A 23,107-nucleotide genomic window follows, 5' to 3' on the forward strand; every position below is an offset into this window, starting at 1 on the left:
TCCTTCCTCAGTGCTGCTGTGTACCTCTCTGCACTTAGAATATCCATCCTTGAGGAACGGCTCCCATTGCCCTGTAGACATTTTTATTTGCATTACCTCAAATACTGTACCCTACACAAGTGCTTGTTTACCTATAGAGGTATGGTAGACTGCTCAACTGTGAGCTGCTTAAGGGCAAAGACTATATTGACCTCCCCCTCCCTAGGACCTGGCAGTATCATGCTATGGCACTTTGGAGGAGTTCATTAAACACCGAATAAATGTATGGATCAAAGAATGAACTAAAGTGGCAATATGCTGGTGCCAGGACAATGTTCTCTCAACCTTCCTCATATGTCACATATCTGCGAGTGAACCTTGCAAGTCCCTGATCCCTTTATACTGAATTGCACTGGTAAACATCCAAACTGTAATCCAGAGGAACAGAGATGTTCTATTTTAAAAAATCACTAAAATCATGCTTTTCCAAGTGTAAATGTGAAAAACATTTTGAGGAGCAAATATTTAGTTGATTGGAGCCCTTTTCAGAAATCCAGTAATTCACAAGTGATTGTATATTTCTCTTCTCCTTAGTTCTTTTAATCTTCTATTTTCCTTTTGGCTTTCTAAGTTTTTCTTTTATGCAGTCCTATTTTATTGTTGCTTATTCAATGAATAGAGGCTTTTTATTTATTTTTTTTTTCTTTTTAAAGCAATCACACAATACACCTTACTCTGTAGCTTGGTTGCTTTTCTTTTTCTCCACTTAATCATAAGTAGCACTTCATTAGGGTGCCTGGGTGGCTCAGTTGGTTAAGTGTCCAACTTTGGCTCAAGTCATGATTTCCTGTTTCTTGGGTTCGAGCCCCGCATCAGGCTCTGTGCTGACAGCTAGCTCAGAGCCTGGAGCCTGCTTCAGATCCTGTATCTCCCTCTCTCTCTGACCCTCCCCTGTTCATGTTGTGTGTCTCTCTCAGAAATAAATAAAAACATTAAAAAAAATTAAAAAACAAAAACAAAAAAAAACCCATAAGTAGCCCTTCAGGACAATACATGCAGCTTAAACTCATTTGCTTAAAGAATGCAGAGTATACCATGATCTAAATATGCCATAATTTCAATTGCTTCATTAATGATGAATAAATTACTTTGAGCATTTTTCCATTATAAACAAAGTGATGATAAACATCCTTGTATGTATTTCCCTTGAAATAATTCTTTTATTTCTATAGATTCCTCAAAGTGGAATTGCTGTATCAAAGTTTTGTTTTTATTTTTAATAGATACTGCCATTTTATTTTCCAAAAAGACTGTTACATTTCACAACCTTGCCCACACTGAATATAATCAATCCCTTTTCATTCTCATGAGAACATTGAAAACTGCATCTCACATTACATAGCCGACTTTCTTTTTTTTTTTTTTTAACAAATAGTTTATTGTCAAATTAGTTTCCACATAACACTCAGTGCTCATCCCCACAAGTGTCCTCCTCCATGCCCATCCCCCCTCCCCCCCACATCCATCAGTCCTCAGTTTTTGTCAGCATTCAAGAGTCTCTCATGGTTTGCCTCTCTCCCTTTCCCCCACCATTTCCGCCCTTCTTCTCCCCCTTGTTCCTCCGTCAAGTTCCTCCTAATCCTCCTATACGTGCAAACATATGATATTTGTCCTTCTCTGCCTGACTTATTTCGCTCAGCATAACACCCTCAAGGTCCATCCATGTTGCTACACATGGCCAGATTTCATTGTTTCTCATTGCCATGTAGTATTCCATGGTATAGATAAACCACATCTTCTTGATCCATTCATCTGTTGATGGACACTTAGGCTCTTTCCATGTTTTAGCTATTGTGGAGAGTGCTGCTATGAACATTGGGGTACATGTGCTCCTATGCCTCAGCATTTCTGTATCCCTCGGGTAAATTCCTAGCAGTGCTATTGCTGGGTCATAGGGGAGTTCTATTGTTAGTTTCCTGAGGAACCTCCACACTGTTTTCCAGAGGTACATAGCCGACTTTCTATGCGCTTGTGCTTTCTGCCATAGTTCCTGACCCCTTGGATGTCCTAAGCAGCCTTGCTTCTCTGACTTTTTCTTCTTTACTTGTAGGAGCTCCTTTAAAATTAGAGTACGTATCATCATATGTAGTACAAATAGCTTCAGTGAGCTTATTGCATACATTTGAGCGCACTGATGGCATTTGCCATAATAAATAATCAACACTGAGATACTCATGTGTGTCCATTTTTTTAATGGCTTCTGAGTTTCTGATCTTGTTAAAACTTTCCTCCTCTTCTAAAACTATTTGAACATTGCCCCTACTTTTTCTTCTCTATAGGTTGATATTTTGTATTTATATTTTTAGCTCATTTAACGTTTAAGAATTTTTTAATGTTTTATTTATTTTTGAGAGAGAGATAGAGACAGCATGAGCAGGGGAGGGTCAGAGAGAGAGAGAGATACAGGATCTGAAGCAGGCTCCACATTCTGAGCTAGCTGTCAGCACAGAGCCCGAAACAGGGCTCGAACCCACTAACCATGAGATCATGACCTGAGCTGAGGTCAGATGCTCAACCGACTGAGCCTCCCAGGTGCCCCATAAAGTTTAAATTTTATATGGTGGATGATCAGAGACTAATCTATTATCTTCTATATTGAGGGGCAAGTATGTTAATATTATTCACAAAATAAACAATTTTCCATTAAATTGAGGTGCCAACTTCATTATGTGTTACATGTCAAAATGTACTCAAAATGTTTTTCCTAAGCAAATACCAGGCTTTTAAATATGGTGTTTCCATAGTGTGTTCTCACATGTGATAGAACAAATACTTCCACATAAATTTTTCTTTTTAAACTTTTCATAGCAGTTCTTGCATATGTTTTATTCTTTATGAAGTTTAAAATTATTTTATCCTGGGCACCTGGGTGGCTCAGTCAGTTAAGCTTCTGACTTCAGCTCAGGTCATGATCTCACGGTTTTTGAGTTCGAGCCCCATATCGGGCTCTCTGCTGTCAGCACAGAGGCCACTCCAGATCCCCTGCCCACCCCCACACTGCCCTACCCTGCTGTTCTCTCTCTCTCTCTAAAATAAATAAACATTTTTTAAATCTTTAAAAAAATAATTTTATCCTATTAAGAATGTTTATTTTGAGGTGCTTGGGTGGCTCAGTTGGTTAAGAGTCTAACTCTTAAATTCTGCTCAGGTCCCAATATCATGGTTCCTGGGTTCGGGCTCCCCATCTGGCTCTCTGCTCTCAGCACAGAGCTTGCTTCTGATCCTCTGTCCCCCTTTCTCTCTGCCCCTCCCCCACTGGTTCTCTCTCTCTCTCTCTCTCTCTCTCTCTCTCTCTCACACACACACACACACACACACACACACAACTTTTAAAAAAAAAAAAAGAATGTTTACTTTGAGCAAAGATTTCTTCCTAACTAGAGAAACGCAGTTTGCCACAGTTCTCAAACCCCCTATCCACGAAGAAGTTGTTTGGGAAGCTTTTCCAAACTTTTAGCCTATGATAATGCTACATTCCTTGGCTCTTCATGTTACTAGGAGAAATTCCATATTACGTCACTTTAATCTTGAACTTCTGGAGAAGTTGCACGGCATGTTTCCACTGAGTTGCTTTGGCACGAACAGCAGAAAATTCAGATTCATGACTGGGAAGCAAATGTGAGGTTTCTAGCAGACTGATTCCATATCCTTGATTACATAGGTTTCTGCTTCCATCCTTTGTACGACTGTTCTATCCCACAGTGCTCTGCCCATTGTTAGAAACACCCACAGAACTGTAAACAGTGAACATGTGTGAGTGCAGTGGAAAGTCACACCTTTTGTTTTATTGCCATGAAATTCCAGTGTAGCATAAATGAAAGATACAGCTAACTAGGTCTCTTGGCCATTCGCATAGAGGAAAATTGTTGGCAAATCTGACTTCAATAAAACAAGATTCCACTTGCACTGAGAAGAATGGCATTACCATCCCCAAACTATTACAGAAAATAATGAGACAGCTTCAGCAAGTCTGGACAAACAGGTAAATCCTGCACCTCCCTTAAAACAAGATTATATATATGCATTATATTAAAGTGCAATGTCTATAAGTATACCATTTTGCCATTGGGCTTAAATTATTCAAATGCTGTTTTAGTATCAAACTAATTTTATTAGGAATTCTGACACTCAAAACCATGACAGCACACACTTGCTTTTCCATTAGAAAAAAAATTAAAAACCATCTGGCTAAGCAGATGGACATGGAGTACACTATCATTATCAGGTCAATGGAGCCGGCCCTAGAAAAGAGTTGAAGGCCAGGTTTTCCATCCTCAGATATGTATGTTATTCCTGTCTTCTGCCTCTCAATGATAATAACTAGCACTTATTGAGTACTACCTGCTCAGTATTATACCTCATACTTTTAGATATATTTCCTCTTTTCATCTATACAGTAATCATATATGTAGGTAATGTTTCCATTTTATAGGCAAGGAAACTAAGGTACAGAGAGTTACCAAAACTTGCATGAAGTCACACGGATTCAATCTAAGTTCTGTCTCTTAAGATGATCTTCAGCTCTCCACCAGGCCATGTCAGATTGACCTGAAGAATCTGAAGTTCTATTTCCTAGATGTCTGCTAAAGGACCAAGAGCTACTTTAAAGGTCAAAGATCAAAACTAGCCACTGAAGTCCTCAGCCTCCATCCACCACCCATGATCAGAACCCTTTCTCTGCAGTTCACAACACAACTACATCCTCAGGGAAGAATGGACCTTGTGTATCAAAAGTTGTCAAACTAAAGACAGTGGGAGCTGTCTTAAGTTGCACGAATAAACTGATGGCGTTTCAAGCGGAGTTTTTATAACACATGCAGGCAATTAGAAACTTTCCTTCAGTCATTCACTCAATGTTTGCGGAGCACCTACCACCATCAGGCTGGCACTGAGTATGCAAAGCTGAACAAGCCCTGGAGGAGATTAGAGACTTAGTGGGTGAGGCGGATTAGTAGCTGAGCTCTTATAATGCCCTGCTACAACAGATGATAAGAATTACATACTTGGTGCTATGGGGACAGAGAAGGGAGCCATCTCTGTCAAATAGTTTCAGGAGAAACATTAAAAACTGGGGTGGGGAGAGGGGGACACAGAGACTTTATAACTTGGTTATCTTTTTCTGTTGTACAAAATATTTAAAATTTAAAAAGACCTCAGATCCACTTCTGGTTTATACACAAAAGAATTGAAAGCAGGGACTGTAATGGATTTGCACATTGGTGTTCATAGTAGCATTATTCACAAAAGGCAAAATATGGAAATGATGGACGTGTTCCATCAACAGATGAACAAATAACTACCTGTGCCATATGCATACAATATGCAGCCTTAAAAAAGAGAGGACATTCTGACACAGGATACAACATGGATGCACTCTGAAGACATTATTCTAAGCACGGTAGCCCAGATACAGAAAGACAAATGTTTTATGACTTCACTTATATGAGATACTTAGTCAATTCATAGAGACAGAAAGTAGAATGGTGGTTGACTGGTCCGAAGGGAAAGGAGGGGGTTATTGCTTAATGGGTACAGAGTTTCAACTTAGGAAGATAAAAAAGATACAGGGATGGATGTTAGTGATTGTACAACAGTGTCAATGTACTGATGGGACTGAACTGCACACTTAAAAGTGATTAAAAGGGTAGATTTTATGTAATGTTTATTTTTTTAAAGGACTTCAGAGAGTCTCACCCATTGATTTTACAAAAGGGGAAACTGAGGTACAGGGAGGTAAATTGCTCACAGTCACACAGCTCCTTAGGCAGAGACTAAAACACAGACCCTTGACAATTCAGTGCTCTTTTATCTGCCTCATATAATAACTCATACAGATTTTGTGCCAGGTGAGATTCTAAATACTTTATATGTATCAATTCATTCAGCCTTCACAACAACTCAAGGTAGATTATGCTCTCCCCTATTTTAGAAGTGAGGAAACTAAAGCATAAAGAGCTTATATAATCTGCCAAGATGACCCAGTTAGTAAGTGACAGTTCTACTTCCTGGCTCCAGAGTATACTTTACTCTTAAAATATATATATATATATAGTATACTTTATACTCTGTAATGCTAGGTCTTGGTTTTCATGTCCTACCCTCAAAGGCAAGAATCCTCTCCATCTTTAGTACAGCTGGTTGCAAATATGCCCCAATTTTCCACCCCATTCTTAGCCATGCCCTCTGCAATGTGACTTTGAAGCTCATCCTTCAAGAGGTAAAATCTACTTCTCCATTCCTTGAATCTGGAAATAGCCAATGGGATGTGGTGGAAGTAATGATGAACTGGTTTCCAGCCCAGACATGAAGAGATCTTGTATGCTTTCTCTTTTTCAGAGCTTGCCTCTGACATATAATTGGGTCTAGGCTAGCCTGCTGGAGATGGGAGACCATGTGGAAGAGAGCCTAGATGTCCCAGATGAGGCCCTCCAAGACCAATCTACATTTATCTAGTCCCCAGCCACATAAAAGAATCCAGTCAAGGTTTGCTGAGCTCAGTTAAGGAATGCCACCCAGTTGCTTTCTAGAACAATTATAATGAAGGATAATATTATGAGTAGAAAGGACAGAACTGGCATTTCAGGCTGTGTAAACAAGGCAAAGGAAAGGTGGGAAAGTGCAGGTATATTCAGAGAACAGTGAGTAGTCCATTTCGACTATAGACCAGTTGTGCTTATTGGGAAATAAACCCAGAGAAGTAGGCTAGACCTGGCTTAGTTGCTACCCAAGTTACTATGTGCTGAGAAGCCTTTAAATGCCTAACATGTTCATTTTCCCTTTACAATACCATTGGGAAATGTTATGATTTCCAGTTATAGGAAAGAGGTCCCAAGTCAGGATTTAAATATAAATAGTCTGACCCCGGAGCCAGCCTCATCCACTTACTACAAAACCATGGTGGAGAGAATTCTGTGAAGATACTTCAATTGGCCAAGAACGTATGAGGGCCTGCCCTGAGGAAATGGCCATGGAGATAAATAGAAACACTGGCTGTGAGTGATAAGCAAGAGGATGGGCTACAGGTCTAGACATCGGATTGAGTGAATGAGGTGAAGAATGAAAAGAGCCACAGGGGACTGCTTAGATGCTGATCCCAGATGACTGGGACAGTGATCAGTATTATCCTCAGGCACACGGAATGCAGAAACTGGCTCATACATGTTGATTCTGAAATGCCCTGCTTGGGGTGAACACATGAGAAATACAGGTAGATTGAATGAAGCACAGAATTAAGGCATGAGAAATATGTGAGATCTGCAGAGAGCTAAACCTCAATTTCCTCATTCGTGAAGTGAAGTTATTGTTCTAAATTCTTCATGAATTTTACCCAGCATGAAAACAGAATTCCTATCAAGCACTATCTGCTTTATTTTTTATTTGTTGGCTTAGAAGTTATATCTGTTGGTAATCAAGTAGGAAGAAATGTAGTGAACTTGGGTATTATTTCACTCAATAATACTGAATTTTCTCCTATTTGCAATTTTTATTGAGACTTCAGATTTTATTCTCATGTCTATAAGCTTTGGAAAATGTAATATTTAGTCACCATTCTAAAATTTTATTTCTTACAGGTTTGTATTTTGTTTGTTTTGCTTTGTTTGTGAGACTCAAAATCAGAATTTTAAAAAGTTAATAATCATTGCACTACCTGGCATCCTGAATGTATATTTCCTCATTAAAATATAGTCATGTGGGGAAGAGGTAATTTTAACCCCATTTTCCAAATGAGAGATGAGGTTTATAGTTTAACTAATTTGACTAACGTGAAAAGCTAATTAGGGATAGCGTTGGCAAAGGGAAGCAAAATGAATTTTATCTTTTATAGACTTCCTATTCATTGGTGCTTTTATTATAATGTTGGCTAAGAAAAGATGAAGTTAATAAATGTTCTCTTTCCCACAGCAGAAGTGTTTGAGAACACTGGTTTAAGATTTATGCTCCTACTCAGAACAGAAGACCAAGCTGTGTTAATAAATTCATGGAAGAATGTGCCTAAATGGCAGACTGATGAGAAACAGATGTGACTTCAAATCTGCCTTCTATGCTAGGCTGCAGCATTTCGCAACCTTCTCAACCAATATGAGTCACAATTTTCTCAGCTGTAACATTCAGAAAAATAAAAGGTCATTTACAAGGCTATTACCGGAACCAAGAAAGAAGAGAAAGAGTACATGAAAGCATCTACTTCATGTCCGACAACACATTCAATAAGTAACATTTCCTTTTTCTTTCCAAAAGCATTTAGGTCCTGCATTTGTTGCTGATAGGTGGACTCTGTGGAAAGAATATTTATAATCTTCCAATTATTACGTTAATGATCAAGTTTATTGAATTTGAGATCACAATGCATATTAATGCTTTGTTTTGAATTTGTGACTCTTTGCAAATCCCTGGTAAGTGGGTAACTAAAAACATTGCCATATGAAAATTAATTCCTCTGCATGGCATCAGCCCATTAACATTTATAGGTGAAATATGTTCATGTGTGAAGCATTTAGCACATGCAAGGAACTGGAAACCCAGACCTGCAGCTGATTCACTAAAGTGCACTCCCAGCACCGTCAGCACCTCTGATTCATTCCGTGCATCGCCTAATAAATCTCAACTAAATGACACACACATTGAACAAAGACTTATATTTGTAAGTCATTCTTCCCCTGGGCAGGAGGTGAAACAGTTTGTTCATAAGTAAGCGAAGAATCTAGAAACACCACTGCTTTTTTGCTTTTACCTTTCTGATTGTGACTTCTCTATTCTTTCTTCAAATGCTCTTTTTTCAGCACCAAAACATGTGCTCACAAAGATATGTGATTAGTTCATCCTCATTAAAGTGTAAATCAGTGATAAAGTCTAATGTCTCCTGGGGGCATTTATTTACACCATAATTGGAAATAAGGTCCCTGACTTACATGAAAGGAATTAGATTCTAGTGATGAATTTAGTCTGTAAAGCAACAAGAAAGAACATTTTTAGGGACACCTGGGTGGCTCAGTTGGTTAAGCATCCGACTCTTGATTTCAGCTCAGGTCATGATCTCACAGCCATGGGATCAAGCCTCACATAAGGCTCCATGCTGAGCATGCACCCTGCTTGGGATTCTCTCTCTCTCTCTCTCTCTGAACCTCCCCCACTCAAGCACATAAGCACGCACTCTCTCTCTCAAAATAAATAAACATTTTTTAAAAGATAACATTTTTAGTCATAAAACTCTGTATGTTGCTCTCCAAGTCAATTCAATAGGCCACCACCAGCCCTTAAAACAGCATATGTCTATCACATACCCCTAAAGCTCCTTTATCCAGTCCCCCCAAAGATTTGTTTCATAAAGTAGACTCAAACGTAACACTTGATGAGAGCTTCGAGGGTCTCATTCTAGTTCTGCCACCACTACTACCACTGCCACACCAGCTACCAAACAAACCCATCGTTAGCTTCCTGCGATTCTCAGCCTACGTCTTGGAAGACTGTGAGCCAGGACTGCCAAAGCCACTGGTGTGGCTGAGAATGAGTTCATGCCCAGGAAGGGCCATAGTGTGAGGCAGAGACCTGCCTCCAGTATGACATATGAACCAAACCCCACCATTCAGAGAAGCAGTTGCCAGTAAAACAGAAGACAGTCACAGCAAAGTACATTTTAAGCTCAGAAAGGAAAGTCCTTGCAGGACTGAGCTCCATCAAATGCTGCCCAGTGGAATCTCTACCTAAAGATTGGCAGGGTTTTGACCACGACAGTTTCAGCACTGTCAGGGGGAAACTTCTCGGTTTCCCTAGTGTAACTTACCTGAGATCCATATCACCATCAACCCAGAAGGTGAAAATATTCGAGATGGTTCCGCCTGGGCAGCATCCCATGACGAGAACAGCAATGGCTTGGGCTGGCTTCAGAGAGAAGCTGATGGCCAGGAGATAGGCTGTGAGAGGCATGAGGCCAAACTGGCAGAGCAGTCCTACAGCAATGCCCCAGGGTCTCCTGATGTGCGACCATAGCTTCCGGAACTCCACAGAGCATCCCAAGGAGAACATGAGCAGGCCCATCATCACGGCTGACACCACTGTGAAAACAAGTTCCAGGTTCCCATGTACCTCTGGTCCCACGGGCAACTCTTCCTCCGAAGTGTTAGCAGAGCAGGCTGAGCTGCGGGAACAGTTTGCTCTCATCTCTTCATCTCCTTAAGACAGCATGACAAATGAAAACTGCCCCAATGGCTGGGCAGGTCTATTCTTCCACGTTTTGTAATAACACAACCAAGTCACACGTAGAGAGTCATTCCAATAACTATTGGCCAGCCAGGTGATTCATCCTAATCTGATCAATGTATTCATGAGTGGCTTATAAAAGTAATTATCATGGGCATGAAACATATAATAAACTGTGGTAAGTAAGGCTTTCCACTTCTGCTCTTACTCACTACTGAATATTCAAGTGAAATGAGACAAGCAAATTTATTGTCAAGTGGAGTGACTGGGCTGTGTCGTCAGCATCACGCTATGTTCCAGGAAAATAGGTTGAATGCCAAGACATAATTTCTCCAAATTCAATGGGATTTCAAAGAACCAAGATGCAATGTTTCGCAGAGGGGAAATCTAACTGGAAAAAACAAAGGCACTAAGCCAAAGCCATTTCTCATAGCATTAGCAAGAAATTCTGTTGAAAATATTAAAGCTAAAGGTCAGTTATGGAAATGTCGAGAGGGACTAAGGATAATTTCAGAAGTGCTTCAGAATTACTTTCAGTTTCTCTTCTTTCTATTTCTACTAGAATTTGCCTCTAAAGCCAATAATTAAACACCTGTAAGAATAATATGGTACTAAGCACCTGATTCACTTCATCAAACGTGGAAATTCATTTCTGTACCCAAAATAATTCAAAGAAGTTGTCACTTTCCTCTGGAGAACAGAGTCAGCTTTGAGATACCACACCCCTAGCCCTCGTGGTGAGGTCCGGGAATTCTGCAAAAGAATGTAGTTAAGAGTTTGTCATAAAAGCTGGAGACAAAGTCTGAAGCTAGTTTCTGACCGCAATGGCCCAGGGGCCCTTCTATGTTTCTTAACCACACAGATGCACATTTCATTGGCAAAACCAGACAAGGAAAATATGGTTCCACGAAACTAAATCTACAAAAGAGCAGATGCCACACCCTTTCTCACAGAAAGCAGAAAGTTTATTTATGGGGCAAAGGTTGGCAACAAGGCACACTCTATAAAACACCTTTACCTCCCTTAAGAGGGATACTAGCTATACATTGTTTATTTTTGGACTAGCAAAGTATTTTCCATGACAAAATACTCTAAGCCTGTTTACTATATAAAAATACAAGTTAAATACAAATGTAAAAATAAAATCTAACTATATGAAGTAAGTATAAACTGGTTTATGCAAAGATGCTCTAACAGCAGCTTGAAGGTAAAACCTTGCTGGAGGCCATCAGAAGTCAGCACGAGAACCTGCTGCCACCAACTCTTGATTTCTGCCCAAGAAGAAGCCCACATTTACACCAAGCTTGATAAGCCTGTCAGAAGACAACTCAGAACCATCTGTGCTATACTGATGCAGAGCTAAGCAGAGAAATGGACACTTAGGAATTGGATTACATCTCTGGGAAGCAGAGATGCAGTCAAGCTGAAGAAGATTTCCCTGGAACACAATGGTAAGCAATGAAAGTAGTTGATAGCATGATCATTCTGGAAAGACTGACAGTCAAACATAGCTCAGGGATAAAACACCACAATTTGGCATAAAGATGGAGAAACAAACCAACTAATCCCTAATCTCTAAATTATCTCATATGCTCACAAGCTTAAAATGCATCTGAATGTGTGCAAAATATATGCATCTTAATTTTGAGATCCTGTTGTACAAATCACAGGAAATATTTCATGCATTTCTATTCTCTGCAGATAGAATTAGAGGTGAAAGATGTTCTTCAGGAAAACCAACTGAAAAGCCCAGCCTCGTCTGGAAATGTAAAGACTAAAGGGGAAGTGCCAAAAAGAAAGGTAATTAAACATGGCTGAGGAACTGTTTACTGAACTCTGAAAATGGTTGGCTCAGTTGGTAGAGCATGTAACTTTTGATCTTGGGGTTGTGAGTTCAAACCCCATGTTGGGCAGTAGAGCTTTGGGGTTTTTTTTTTTAATGTTTCTTTATTCTTGAGAGAGAGAGAGAGAGAGACAGAATGTGAGTGAGGGAATGGCAGAGACAGAGGGAGACACAAAATCTGAAGCAGGCTCCTGGCTCTGAGCTTTAGCACAGAGCCCGATACAGGGCTCCAACTCACGAGCTATAAGATCATGACCTGAGCTGAAGTCGGATGCTTAAATGACTGGGCCACCCAAGCACCCCTAGAGCTTATTGTTTTAAAAGGGGGGAAAAATCCTATAGGTTCCAAGAGTTTAGGTAAACTTATGTGATATATCCAAAACAAAAGGAAATTACCTTTTTAATTCAAATTATTTATTACCAACTTAATCCAAATTAAATATTTAATCCAAAATTAAAAGGAAACTGGCAGCATGAAAATACACTATTATATGACATAAGGTAAAAAACCTAATTCTATATATTTTTTAAAAAAGCAAATCTCAAAACTAAAAATGCTATCACCTTGCAGAAAAAAAACAGCTGAGTATTTGAAGAGAAAATTCACAAAATACTCAACAACCATAAAAATCAATATCACAATAATTTTTAAGTACATTAAAATAAGATACTATGTGTTGACTATCACTAAGGATACTATGTGTTGACTATCACTTGTTGATAAGAATTGAGTGGAAGTATATTCTCCTATAGTGCAAGTAGGATTGAAAAGTCATATAACCTCTGAGGAAAAAGTCTGGCACTATGTACTAAATAACCTTTGTCTCTGTAAGTTTAAAAAGCTATATTAATAAATAAGCTGTGGTGTTTCTGGGTGGTTCGGTCGTTGAGCATCTGACTCTTGATTTCAGCTCAAGTCATGATTCCTGGGGTCACAGGATTAAGCCCTGCTTCAGGTTCTGTGCTGAGCATGGAGCCTGCTTAGGATTCTCTCTCTCTCTCTCTCTCTCTCTCTCTCTCTCTCCCTCTCCTCCTCGTGCACTCTCTATAAAATAAAAAATAAATAGGGGCCCCTGGGTGGCTCAGTTGGTTAAGCATCCAACTCTTGATTTTGGCTCAGGTCATGATCTCATGGGTAATGAGTTCGAGCCCCACATCAGGCTCTGCACTGACTTCACAGAGCATGCTTGGGATTCTCTCTCTCCCTGTCAATCTCTGCCCCTTCCCCACACTCTAAATTAATTAATTAATTAATTAATTAATTAATTAAATAAAACAGGAGCGACTGGGTGACTCAGTTAGTTGGACATCCAACTCTTGGTTTCGGCTCAGGTCATGACCTCACAGTATGTGGGATCAAGCCTTGTACTGGGCTCTGTGCTAGCAGTGTGGATCTGCTTGGGATTCTCTCTCTCCCTCTGTCTTTGCTACCCGACCCCCCCCCCCACCAGCTTGCACTCTCTATCTCTCAATATAAATAAATAAAAATAAAATAATAAATAAATAACTTATCTTAAAAGATAAAAAATAAATAAATAGGCTGCAATACTAGCAAAAACTTATTAATTACTTGGGGTAGATGTTTCTATTTATAGTAGCATTGTTATTTTAAATGCATTCTTATATATAATATCATTATATTTATAAAAGCAGAAAACTAGGAATTTAAATTCCCAAAGTGAGACTAATTTAAGTCTCACTTATAATGTAAATTATGATACAAATTATGATACAATGAGATTTTATGGAACTGTTTAAAATGTGAACATTTTGACAATGAGAAATATTTGTGTTAGAAGGTTAAACAAAAAAATTTTAAAAAGAATACATAGGTATAGATATAATGCTCCCAGCCATGTTAAAATAATAAGCACATAAAGAGACCAAATCTGACTTCAAAATTTTCAGTGATTGCTTCTGTACATAGGATTATGGATGACTTTTTTCTTCTTTATATTTTTTGTACCATGTATTATCTTTGAAATGGCTATGAATTATTGTTTTATAATCAAGGAAAAAGGAGCTAAAGAAAAAGGACCAGAGATACAGGAAGTTGTGGTTATTTCAAGGCAGCTCCTAAAAGTTGATAATAGCCTGATGACTCCACGAGGAGCCAGACTGTTGAGATGATTCAATCATTGTCTTTGTTCTTAGGATTTTATAAGGGAGGCTCACAAATACCAAAGCTTCCAAGTAAGAGATACCTGCAGAAAATGGAATGAAAGAGCATGAGAAGGATTGATGGGCCAAGTCAGGATATAGACAAGTGGACTCACAAAGTATGTAGCCTGAAACACCTGCTCCACCTTCAGAATAAAATAACCAGAAGGGAAAATGAAGCACCTGGAACCAACTGGAAAGGCCTGTTTACCTGCACAGGTGTCATGCTATTTATAATAGTATTTGTGGTCCTTTTCCAACACCCTTTGCTGGCCTCAGCTCATCAGATCAGATGCTATTAAGATTATAACCATAAATTTTTATAGACTGAAACCCTATAATTAGGAGAAGAAAATCTACAAGTGGTAATAAATAAAATTAATGGGATTTGTCAGCCATTACCACAAATTACTGATACTGATTTTCTATAATAATAACAGTAAAAACAACTACCATTTATTGAGTCTTCCCTAGTACCAGGTCCTGTGATAGATCCCTTACATATGAAGGGTGGTTAAATGTGCCACCCCAAAATATGCCACTTTGACATAAGGATTATTTTCAGCAGAAGGCAATTGAGAAGAAGCAGATACCAGAACAGCTCCCTGCCATCCCTCTATATGCCTAAAAACGGGACAGAAATTTATAGAGGTATCTCCCTTGCCCTCTCTACCAGGAAGGACAGAAGTCAACCACCAGAGACAACTCTAAACCCTTATCAGTCCAGAGAAATCTGCACCAGAATAACAACAAAGCTTGCTAGAACTGGCTAGCCCCTGTCTACCATTAATTCCCCAGTGTATTTGTCTTCCCACAATTTGCCCTCCCCACAGGCTCAAAGTCCTTTTTCCTTGTCTTAACATTTCTTTACTATTATTTTAAGATGCTATAAAAGCCCAAATTCTAATACCTCTTTGAGTTACTCATTTCTGAGAGTTCCCATGTGTATTTGCAATGCACATGTTGATAAACTTGTTTGTCTCTTGTTAATGTCTTTTTCAGTCTGATTTACAGGGTCCCAGCTGGAGAGTCCAAGATGAGGAGAAGAAAAAAAAAATCTCTCCTCCCCTACACATATCTCATTTAATCCTCCCAACAACACTGTCATTCAGGTACTATTATTACCCTCATTTACCCATGAGTGAAGAGAAATGTACAGAGGTTAAACAACCTGCACGGGCTAAGCTAATAAATGATAAGCAGATCATGGGAGTTGAACTAGGGTCCATACTATACATGAAAAATAGATGAAATAACTGAAGTTCATAAGTTCATGAGTTCTACTTGTATAAAATATTATTCTTCCCACTCAAACTATATCACATATACTGGTTACTATTAGTCACCTTCCTAATCCCTTAATTCATGTGCCTTATCAGATGCTGCAACAGGTACACAGTAAATATGTGTTAACAGACATTATGAAAGAATAATATCCATGCTGAAAAGGGTAATATTCTAATTTACACGTCTGAATAACTCTCTTGTTTTGAAGTAGCTATCTGACTCAAACATTCATGATCCTAAATTCAAAAAATACTTCTCAATATTCCCTGCGGGTTATAAGCTACTTTCTAGTGCCCCTCCTAAAAGAATGCATAAGCAAAACAAATCCTTGACCACATAAACCAGCCACCCCCAGAAAAGAAGGGTAGGACAGGGAAAGTCAGACATTTTTCAGTCATGATGAAAATGACCATTTATCCCATCTTTATACACTCTCAACAGAGGTTAAACCCTAAAGCTATGGCTTGAAAGGCTCAGAAGTGTTTTTTCTCCACCCTCCATCACTAAGCCAGAGGACACGCACCTAGTACTCTAGCCGAAATTAATCAAAATAAAGGTGCTGCTGAGCTCAAGCATTTTAAAGGAAAACCAGGGATTAACTGCAAGCATCTGGTCTAAACTTCCAGCTTTTTGATCTGACATTTTCTAGCTACTATGCCTGGAACATTTTAAGTGCTCAATAAATATTAGCTAGTGTGTTGGCTATTGTTATTAATAACATCTGTTGCATCTAACCCAGAAAAATAACAATGTCAGTATCAAAAAATAAATTTCCCTTTGCTCCTGCTTCCAATTTTCTTATTTGTTTTTCAAAACCTTCTGTTATTACAGCTTAGAAATTTCTTTCAAATACTAAGAGCCATGAGAAGAAAAAGAAAAATAAATAAATATGTATATATACACACATATATCCACATATATATAAATTTTATATTTTATATACTTTTTAATTTATGTATATTAATATATTTTATAATTTATATTACATAAATATATTTGTCATGTGAAGACACTATTAGGAAATAACCCTTCTCTTACCTCAAAGGAAATTATGTCAGCTATTTCTACTATTCATGTAAAGTAATTTCACTATCGTTAAACTGCAGTGCTAGAATTCTGACATTCATTCTCCTGGGAATACCTGTGTTTTGATACAACAGAGGGTCTGGGAGAGGAGGTGATGCACTCAATAAATTTTGTATGTTGGGTTCCAGTTATGCTTACCTTACCTGTTCTACAGACATGGTGAAAACAGGAGGCCAAATTCCACAGTAAATAGTCACAAGGTGAGCAATCTCTAAAACAATGAGAGAGGAAGTCTGCTTCTGGAACATGAAAGGAGTTGCTTTGACAGAGAGTTAATTCGATGGAAGAAAAAAAACGACACGCGTCGTTTTGACGTCCATGAAGGAGATTACACCTACATTCCAATGCTGTGAAAGTTGCAAAGTGCAAAACAAGTCCTTAGAGTGGAGGTGGAGGATTCGAAGAGGAGAGGCATTGAAACCGAAAGGAGACATGAATAGAACATTCCAAAATAGAGCCTGAGACTCCTGGTACATTGGCAACTTTTTCTTCCCTAGGAATCAATTGAGACTAATATATTATACTAATATATTATATTATGTATAGTATATTGTCATATACATACAGTATACATACATATACTACATGTATAGTAAATAGTCATATATATGTATAGTATAATATATTATATATTATATATACTATACTATATATATATATGCAATTAAAGTATGCCAAGATCACTAGGTTCTTCTCATAAGTTGTATTAGTTCTGAGGTACTGAAAACCATTCTAAATTTCCCTATCAATGCCCCTATTTCTTGTTCCTTCCTCTTGCAATGAAGCCAAAGAAAATTGTAATTGAATTTCATCTTGAGGTCCATAATGGTGGATCGATGGCTCAGTAAAGTCTCAATAGTTTCAGCAGCCCCTCTGCCATCTTCCCCAAATACCAAAGGAGGAATCCCATGTCTATGGCCCAAGACCATCTGCAAGACTAAAGGACCAAACCTTTTCATTATATGTATTATCCTGTTTTCTCTCTGCCACACTATATCAATCGTGTTAGGGCTAATGGTGTATTATTTGGTCATTGGTTGCAAGATCCAGACTAAAGACAATTGAAACCTTGGACTTGGGGCTATGACGGTAACAGGATACACTTTTGAGAAATAAGCAAGTGGGTTTTATAACATGAAAAGAAGAGTGTAGTGAGTGTAAATAGCCACAGGACTGGAGACATCTGTTGATTGCTGCCCAGCATTCATTCTCCTCCTGTCATGGTCCACATTTCTTTTGGGGAAATACCCCACCTCAGGTTTCTCAGCCATGCAGTCTGACCCAACCTTCTGTTTCACCAATGTGTCCCAAGTAGCTTAAGCCAATCAGCTAAGTCACTCGTCAGCCTTGACACTCCTGACATTGGGGCTGGAAATCTCTTTGTCACAGGGTGATGTCTGTCTATTGCAGGGTATTTAGCAGCCTCCCTAGATGTTACCCATTAGATGCCTTCATGATACCCTGCAGTTAAGATAGCCAAAAATGTTTACAGACATCACCAAATGTCCTGACGGACAGGGGAGGCAAAAATCACCCTTTATAGAGATCCACTGAGCTAAACTCATCCTCATTCCAAATTTTAGTAAAGGACCTGCTTGTCCCATACCAGCTGTATTCTCCAATATTCGCTTTCTCAATAGGCCATACAGGCAGCCAGGCCCAAGGTGGACCATACATACTCCTCTGAAAAAGGTTAGACTTTGAATTCACATGGGTCTAGTATTCCATCTCAGTTTCACTCTTTTTAATTCTCACCTAGTCCCCTAATTCCTTCAAAACCAAAATAGGGATCTGAAAATGGGCGGGGTCAAACATGTACCTGCCATACAACCATGCAACCAGCTGTTCCGTTCCTCTCCTTGAGGAATGAAATAAATCCCCTCCTAAATAAATGAAAGGACATGCCCATACAATGCTCACAGCAGCTTTACGTGTAAGCTCTCAGAACTAGAAACTTATCGGGGTGCCTCTGTGGTTCAGTAGGTTAAGCACCCAACTTTGGCTCAGGTCATGATCTCACAGTTCATGAGTTCAAGCCCAGCATCAGGCTCTGTGCTGACAGCTCAGAGCCTGGAGTCTGCTTCACATTCTGTGTGTCCCTCTCTCTCTGCCCCTCCCCTGCTCATGCTCTGTCTCTCTTCCTCTCTCTCAAAAATAAGTAAACTTTTAAAAATTAAAAAAAAAAAGAACCAGAAACTTATCAACAAGTTTATGGATAAACAAAGTGTAGGATATCCATGCAATAGAATGCTACCAGCAATAAAAAGGAACACATACACAACATGTATGAATCTTAATAATTATGCTGAGCAAAAGAAGTCAAACCAAAAAAAAAAAGTATATATTGTATGACTCCATTCATATAAAATTCTCAAAAATACAAATTAATGAGGGTACCTGGTGGCTCAGTCAGTTAAGCATCGCATCCAACTTTGGCTCAGGTCATCATCTCATGGTTGGTGAGTTCCAGCCCCACATTAGGCTCTCTGCTGTCAGTGTGGAGCCTGCTTCAGATCCTCTGGCCCCTCTTTCTCTGCCCTTTCCCTGCCTCAGTGTGTGCTCTCTCACTTTCGCTCTCTCTCTCTCTCTCAAAAATAAATAAACATTTTAAAAAACAAAACCAGAAAGCCAGAAAGCAGCTAGATCAGTTGCTCCATGGGGGTGCAAGGGGTGGAACAGTGCTGAGGATGAGAGAAGACCACTGAAAAGCGATGGATTACAAGGGGCACAAGAAAACTCTTGAGGGGATGAAAATGTTCTTTATCTTGATCATGATGATCATCCCACAGGTGTCAAAACCCATCACACTTACTTCAAATATGTGCAGTTTATGGTGTAGCCAATATAGCTGAAAAAAATGTTTGTCAAATCATATATAGAAAGGGGTGCCTGGCTGGTTCAGTCAGAAGAGCATGTGACTCTTTTTTTTTTTTTTTTTTTTTTTTACAAATAGTTTATTGTCAAATTAGTTTCCACATAACACTCAGTGCTCATCCCCACAAGTGTCCTCCTCCATGCCCATCACCCCCCTCCCCCCCACATCCATCAGTCCTCAGTTTTTGTCAGCATTCAAGAGTCTCTCATGGTTTGCCTCTCTCCCTTTCCCCCACCATTTCCGCCCTTCTTCTCCCCCTTGTTCCTCCGTCAAGTTCCTCCTAATCCTCCTATACGTGCAAACATATGATATTTGTCCTTCTCTGCCTGACTTATTTCGCTCAGCATAACACCCTCAAGGTCCATCCATGTTGCTACACATGGCCAGATTTCATTGTTTCTCATTGCCATGTAGTATTCCATGGTATAGATAAACCACATCTTCTTGATCCATTCATCTGTTGATGGACACTTAGGAGAAGAGCATGTGACTCTTAATCTTCAGAGTGTGAGTTCAAGCCCCACATTGGGTGTAGAGATTAAATAATATATATATTTTTTAAGTAAATGTATATATGTTAAGGGAACAGCAAAAATCAAACCCTCTGACCACTCCCTTCAAAAGCGGCACCTTTTCAACAATTGTTAAGGTAATACATTCAACCATTAAACAAATACTGATTGAGTGGCTCCTATGGATAGGTACTATTATAGACAATAGAGACACCACAGGGAACTACCACAGACAAACAAGCGAGCAAATAAATAATTGCAGATAATGATATGAGTGCTGTAAAGGAATTAAAGTACAGTGCTGTCACAGAAAGCGACTGAGTAAAAGGAAAGGCGAATTTATGGCGGGGGGGGGGGGCGGGGCCAGGGAGAAGTCACAGGGAGCCTCCCTCAGGTGATGTCACTTGAGTGGTGCCCTAAAGAGTTAGGACATATCTTTGTGACAATCTGAGGGAAGACAATCTTGGGGAAAATAAACAATAAGTGCAAATGCTGCAAGGCAGAAATAGGTTTGATATGTCAGAGATCAGGAGTAGGCTAATCTGTTGGCACCCAATAGGACTGAAAGATGAGTGGAAGGAATGGGCTCCAAAAGGAAAGCAAGTGTCAAATAACACAGGGTCTTAGAGACCATGGAAAAGGGTGTTACTCAGGGGAGTGAGGTGATCTTTTTGGCAATGACATAAATGCCATTTTTTTTAAGTTTATTTATTTATTTTAGTAATCTCTACACCCAAGGTGGGGCTCAAAGTCATGACCCTGAGATCAAGAATGCATGCTCTTTCAGCTGAGCCAGTCAGGGGTCCCTGCATGAGTGCCATTTTTAAAAGATCTCTATGGCTGCTAAAGGTAGACTACAGAAAGGCAAAAAATGGAAGAAAGGAGGTCAGTTACAAGACTTTCTCTGCATTCCAAACAAGAAATGGTGGAGGCTTGGACAAGGGTGAGATTGATGGAGAAAGAATTGACGTATTTGGGATATTTTTCACAGGTAGACCCAACAAGAATTGCTGATAGGTTGGACTGGGCGGAACGAAGAGATGAGGGACATAGAGGAATCAGGTGGCCCCTAGATTTTTGGCCTCCATAATGGAATGGAAACATCACCATTTACTAGAATGAAAAAAAAAGATAACTATTCTTAAGACCATGATGAAAAGAGCCTAGAGAAACCAAGTGACAGCAAGACCCCAACAATTTGTCTGAGATGACACAGCTATTAAGTGGTAGAACTGGCATTCAATCCTAGGTGGTCCATGCCCTACACCTAATGTTCTAAATCTATCTGTTTTACATTGGATGTAAACAGTACTTAAAGACAGTGAACAAAGAGGGAGTTCCTTTTTCCCCCTTCATGCTTGCTGCCCTGTCAACCATTGGTATAAGTTCTGCCTCATCAAGACCCTGGGCCAGTGCTGTCCCCAAACTAACTCCCTCTGATGTTAGAGCTCTGCTCTCTTCTGTCATTGCCCTTTCTTCCTTGCAAGGGTTGTTCTGAGGACTACAGGGTATACACAGAGTACCTAAATAGGTTTTTTGGTTTTCTCTTTTCCCTTCTCCTCTCCCTCCTCTGACCCTTGATGGAATGTTCTCATTGAGGAAATTTTTGTCAACTGAAAAAATGAAGAATCTCTCCAAAAATTTCAATCATTTACTGTTAATTTCTATACCAGATATTTTTTATTACAAATAACATACAGCCTGCAAGTCACCTAGGGTTTCAGTATCTAAGCCATTCTTTCCTAAAGATCTGCCTCTTCTACACTAGCAACCAAAGTTTCAGAACGTTCGCTACCACTGCTCATTCCTTCTATTCATTCTGCATACTCCTCTTAGATGAGCTCAAAGAAACCCATGGTTTCACCTGTCTTCTCTATGCTCACTCCTCCCTGAGCAGCACACCTGTAAAGCCCACTGCTACTGGAGATTTCCACTCTAGTGTCTACCAAGAACTTCGAACACCTATGTACCTTACATTAATGTATCTCCCACACACCTAAGACAACTCTTCCTTTCCCAAGCCCACAATCTGGAATTCATTCTAAATTCCTCCCTTTAACTCACCCATATCTCTCTCACTCAACTACATCCAATCAATGATACTATCTTTTGTTTCTACTTCCACCATGACTCCCTGAGTCAGACTAATATTATCCCTCCTACCTTTACTTCCTTAAGTTATGCACTGTCACACCTGGATTACTGTGAGAGCTTTTAACATAAAAGAAATAATAAAAATTAACAGATAAACAGTACTGAGGAAATATTATTCAGAGCCATGAAAAAGAAGAAATCCTGCCATTTGCAATGACATTGATGGAGCTAGAGAGTATAATGCTGAGCAAAATAAGTCAGAGAAAGACAAATATGATTTTACTCATATTTGGAATTTAAGAAACAAAGTAAAGGATCAAAGGGAAAAAAGAGAGAGAGACAAATCAGACAGATTCTTAACTATGGAGAACAAACTGATGGTTACCAGAGGGGAGGGAGTAGGGAGATGGGTGAAATAGGTGATGGAAATTAAGGAGTACACTTATGAGGAACACAGGGTACTGTATGGAATTGTTGAATCACTATATTGTAGGGGTGCCTGTGTGGCTCAGTCAGTTAAGCCTCCGACTTCGGCTCAGGTCATGATCTCATGGTTCGTGGGTTCGAGCCCTGCGTCTCTCTCTGACCCTCCCCTGCTCATGCTGTCTCCTTCTCTCTCTCAGAAATAAATAAAACATTAAAAAAATTGAATCACTATGATGTACACCTGAAATTGATACAACACTGTATGTTAACTAGCTGTAATTAAAATAAAAACTAAAAATTATTAATCCATTATGAATGTATTTTAAAGGGTAAAATAATGATTTGTTTTTAAAAACTTTAGCTCTGTCAATCCTCACCACTCATTTCCACTTCAATGGAGGCAACTAATTTAATCTCTTTTACCTGTTTCATTATTTACCTTTATGTTTCTAAATAATACTTTGATTTTGCTACTTCTTGGATCTTCCTTTTTAGGTATTGATTTCCCAGTAAAGAAGATAGCATTTTTTTCCTTTTCTTTCCTTTCTTTGTGGGCTATAGATTGAAAAATATTTCTAGTTTTCAAAG

The 23,107-nt window shown here is 39.1% G+C and overlaps 1 protein-coding gene across 2 annotated transcripts in view; it reads right to left on the bottom strand.

The window, feature by feature from the left end:
- SLC10A6 (solute carrier family 10 member 6) overlaps positions 1-23,107 on the bottom strand; it is a 44,917-nt gene that overhangs the window by 19,744 nt on the left and 2,066 nt on the right. The window contains exons 2-3 of one of the 2 annotated variants that reach the window (XM_039250541.1): positions 16,756-16,823; positions 9,821-10,091 (exon numbers count right to left, since the gene is read on the bottom strand). In XM_039250541.1, the coding sequence (XP_039106472.1) occupies positions 9,821-10,091; positions 16,756-16,823 (339 nt within the window). Of the gene's footprint in view, positions 1-9,820; positions 10,428-16,755; positions 16,824-23,107 lie in introns of those variants that run through there. The other variant, XM_039250542.1, reaches the window with a different exon arrangement.

This window comes from Hyaena hyaena, unplaced genomic scaffold (genome assembly GCF_003009895.1).
Source record: "Hyaena hyaena isolate Hyena2069 unplaced genomic scaffold, ASM300989v1 scaffold_373, whole genome shotgun sequence".
Lineage (NCBI taxonomy): Eukaryota > Metazoa > Chordata > Mammalia > Carnivora > Hyaenidae > Hyaena > Hyaena hyaena.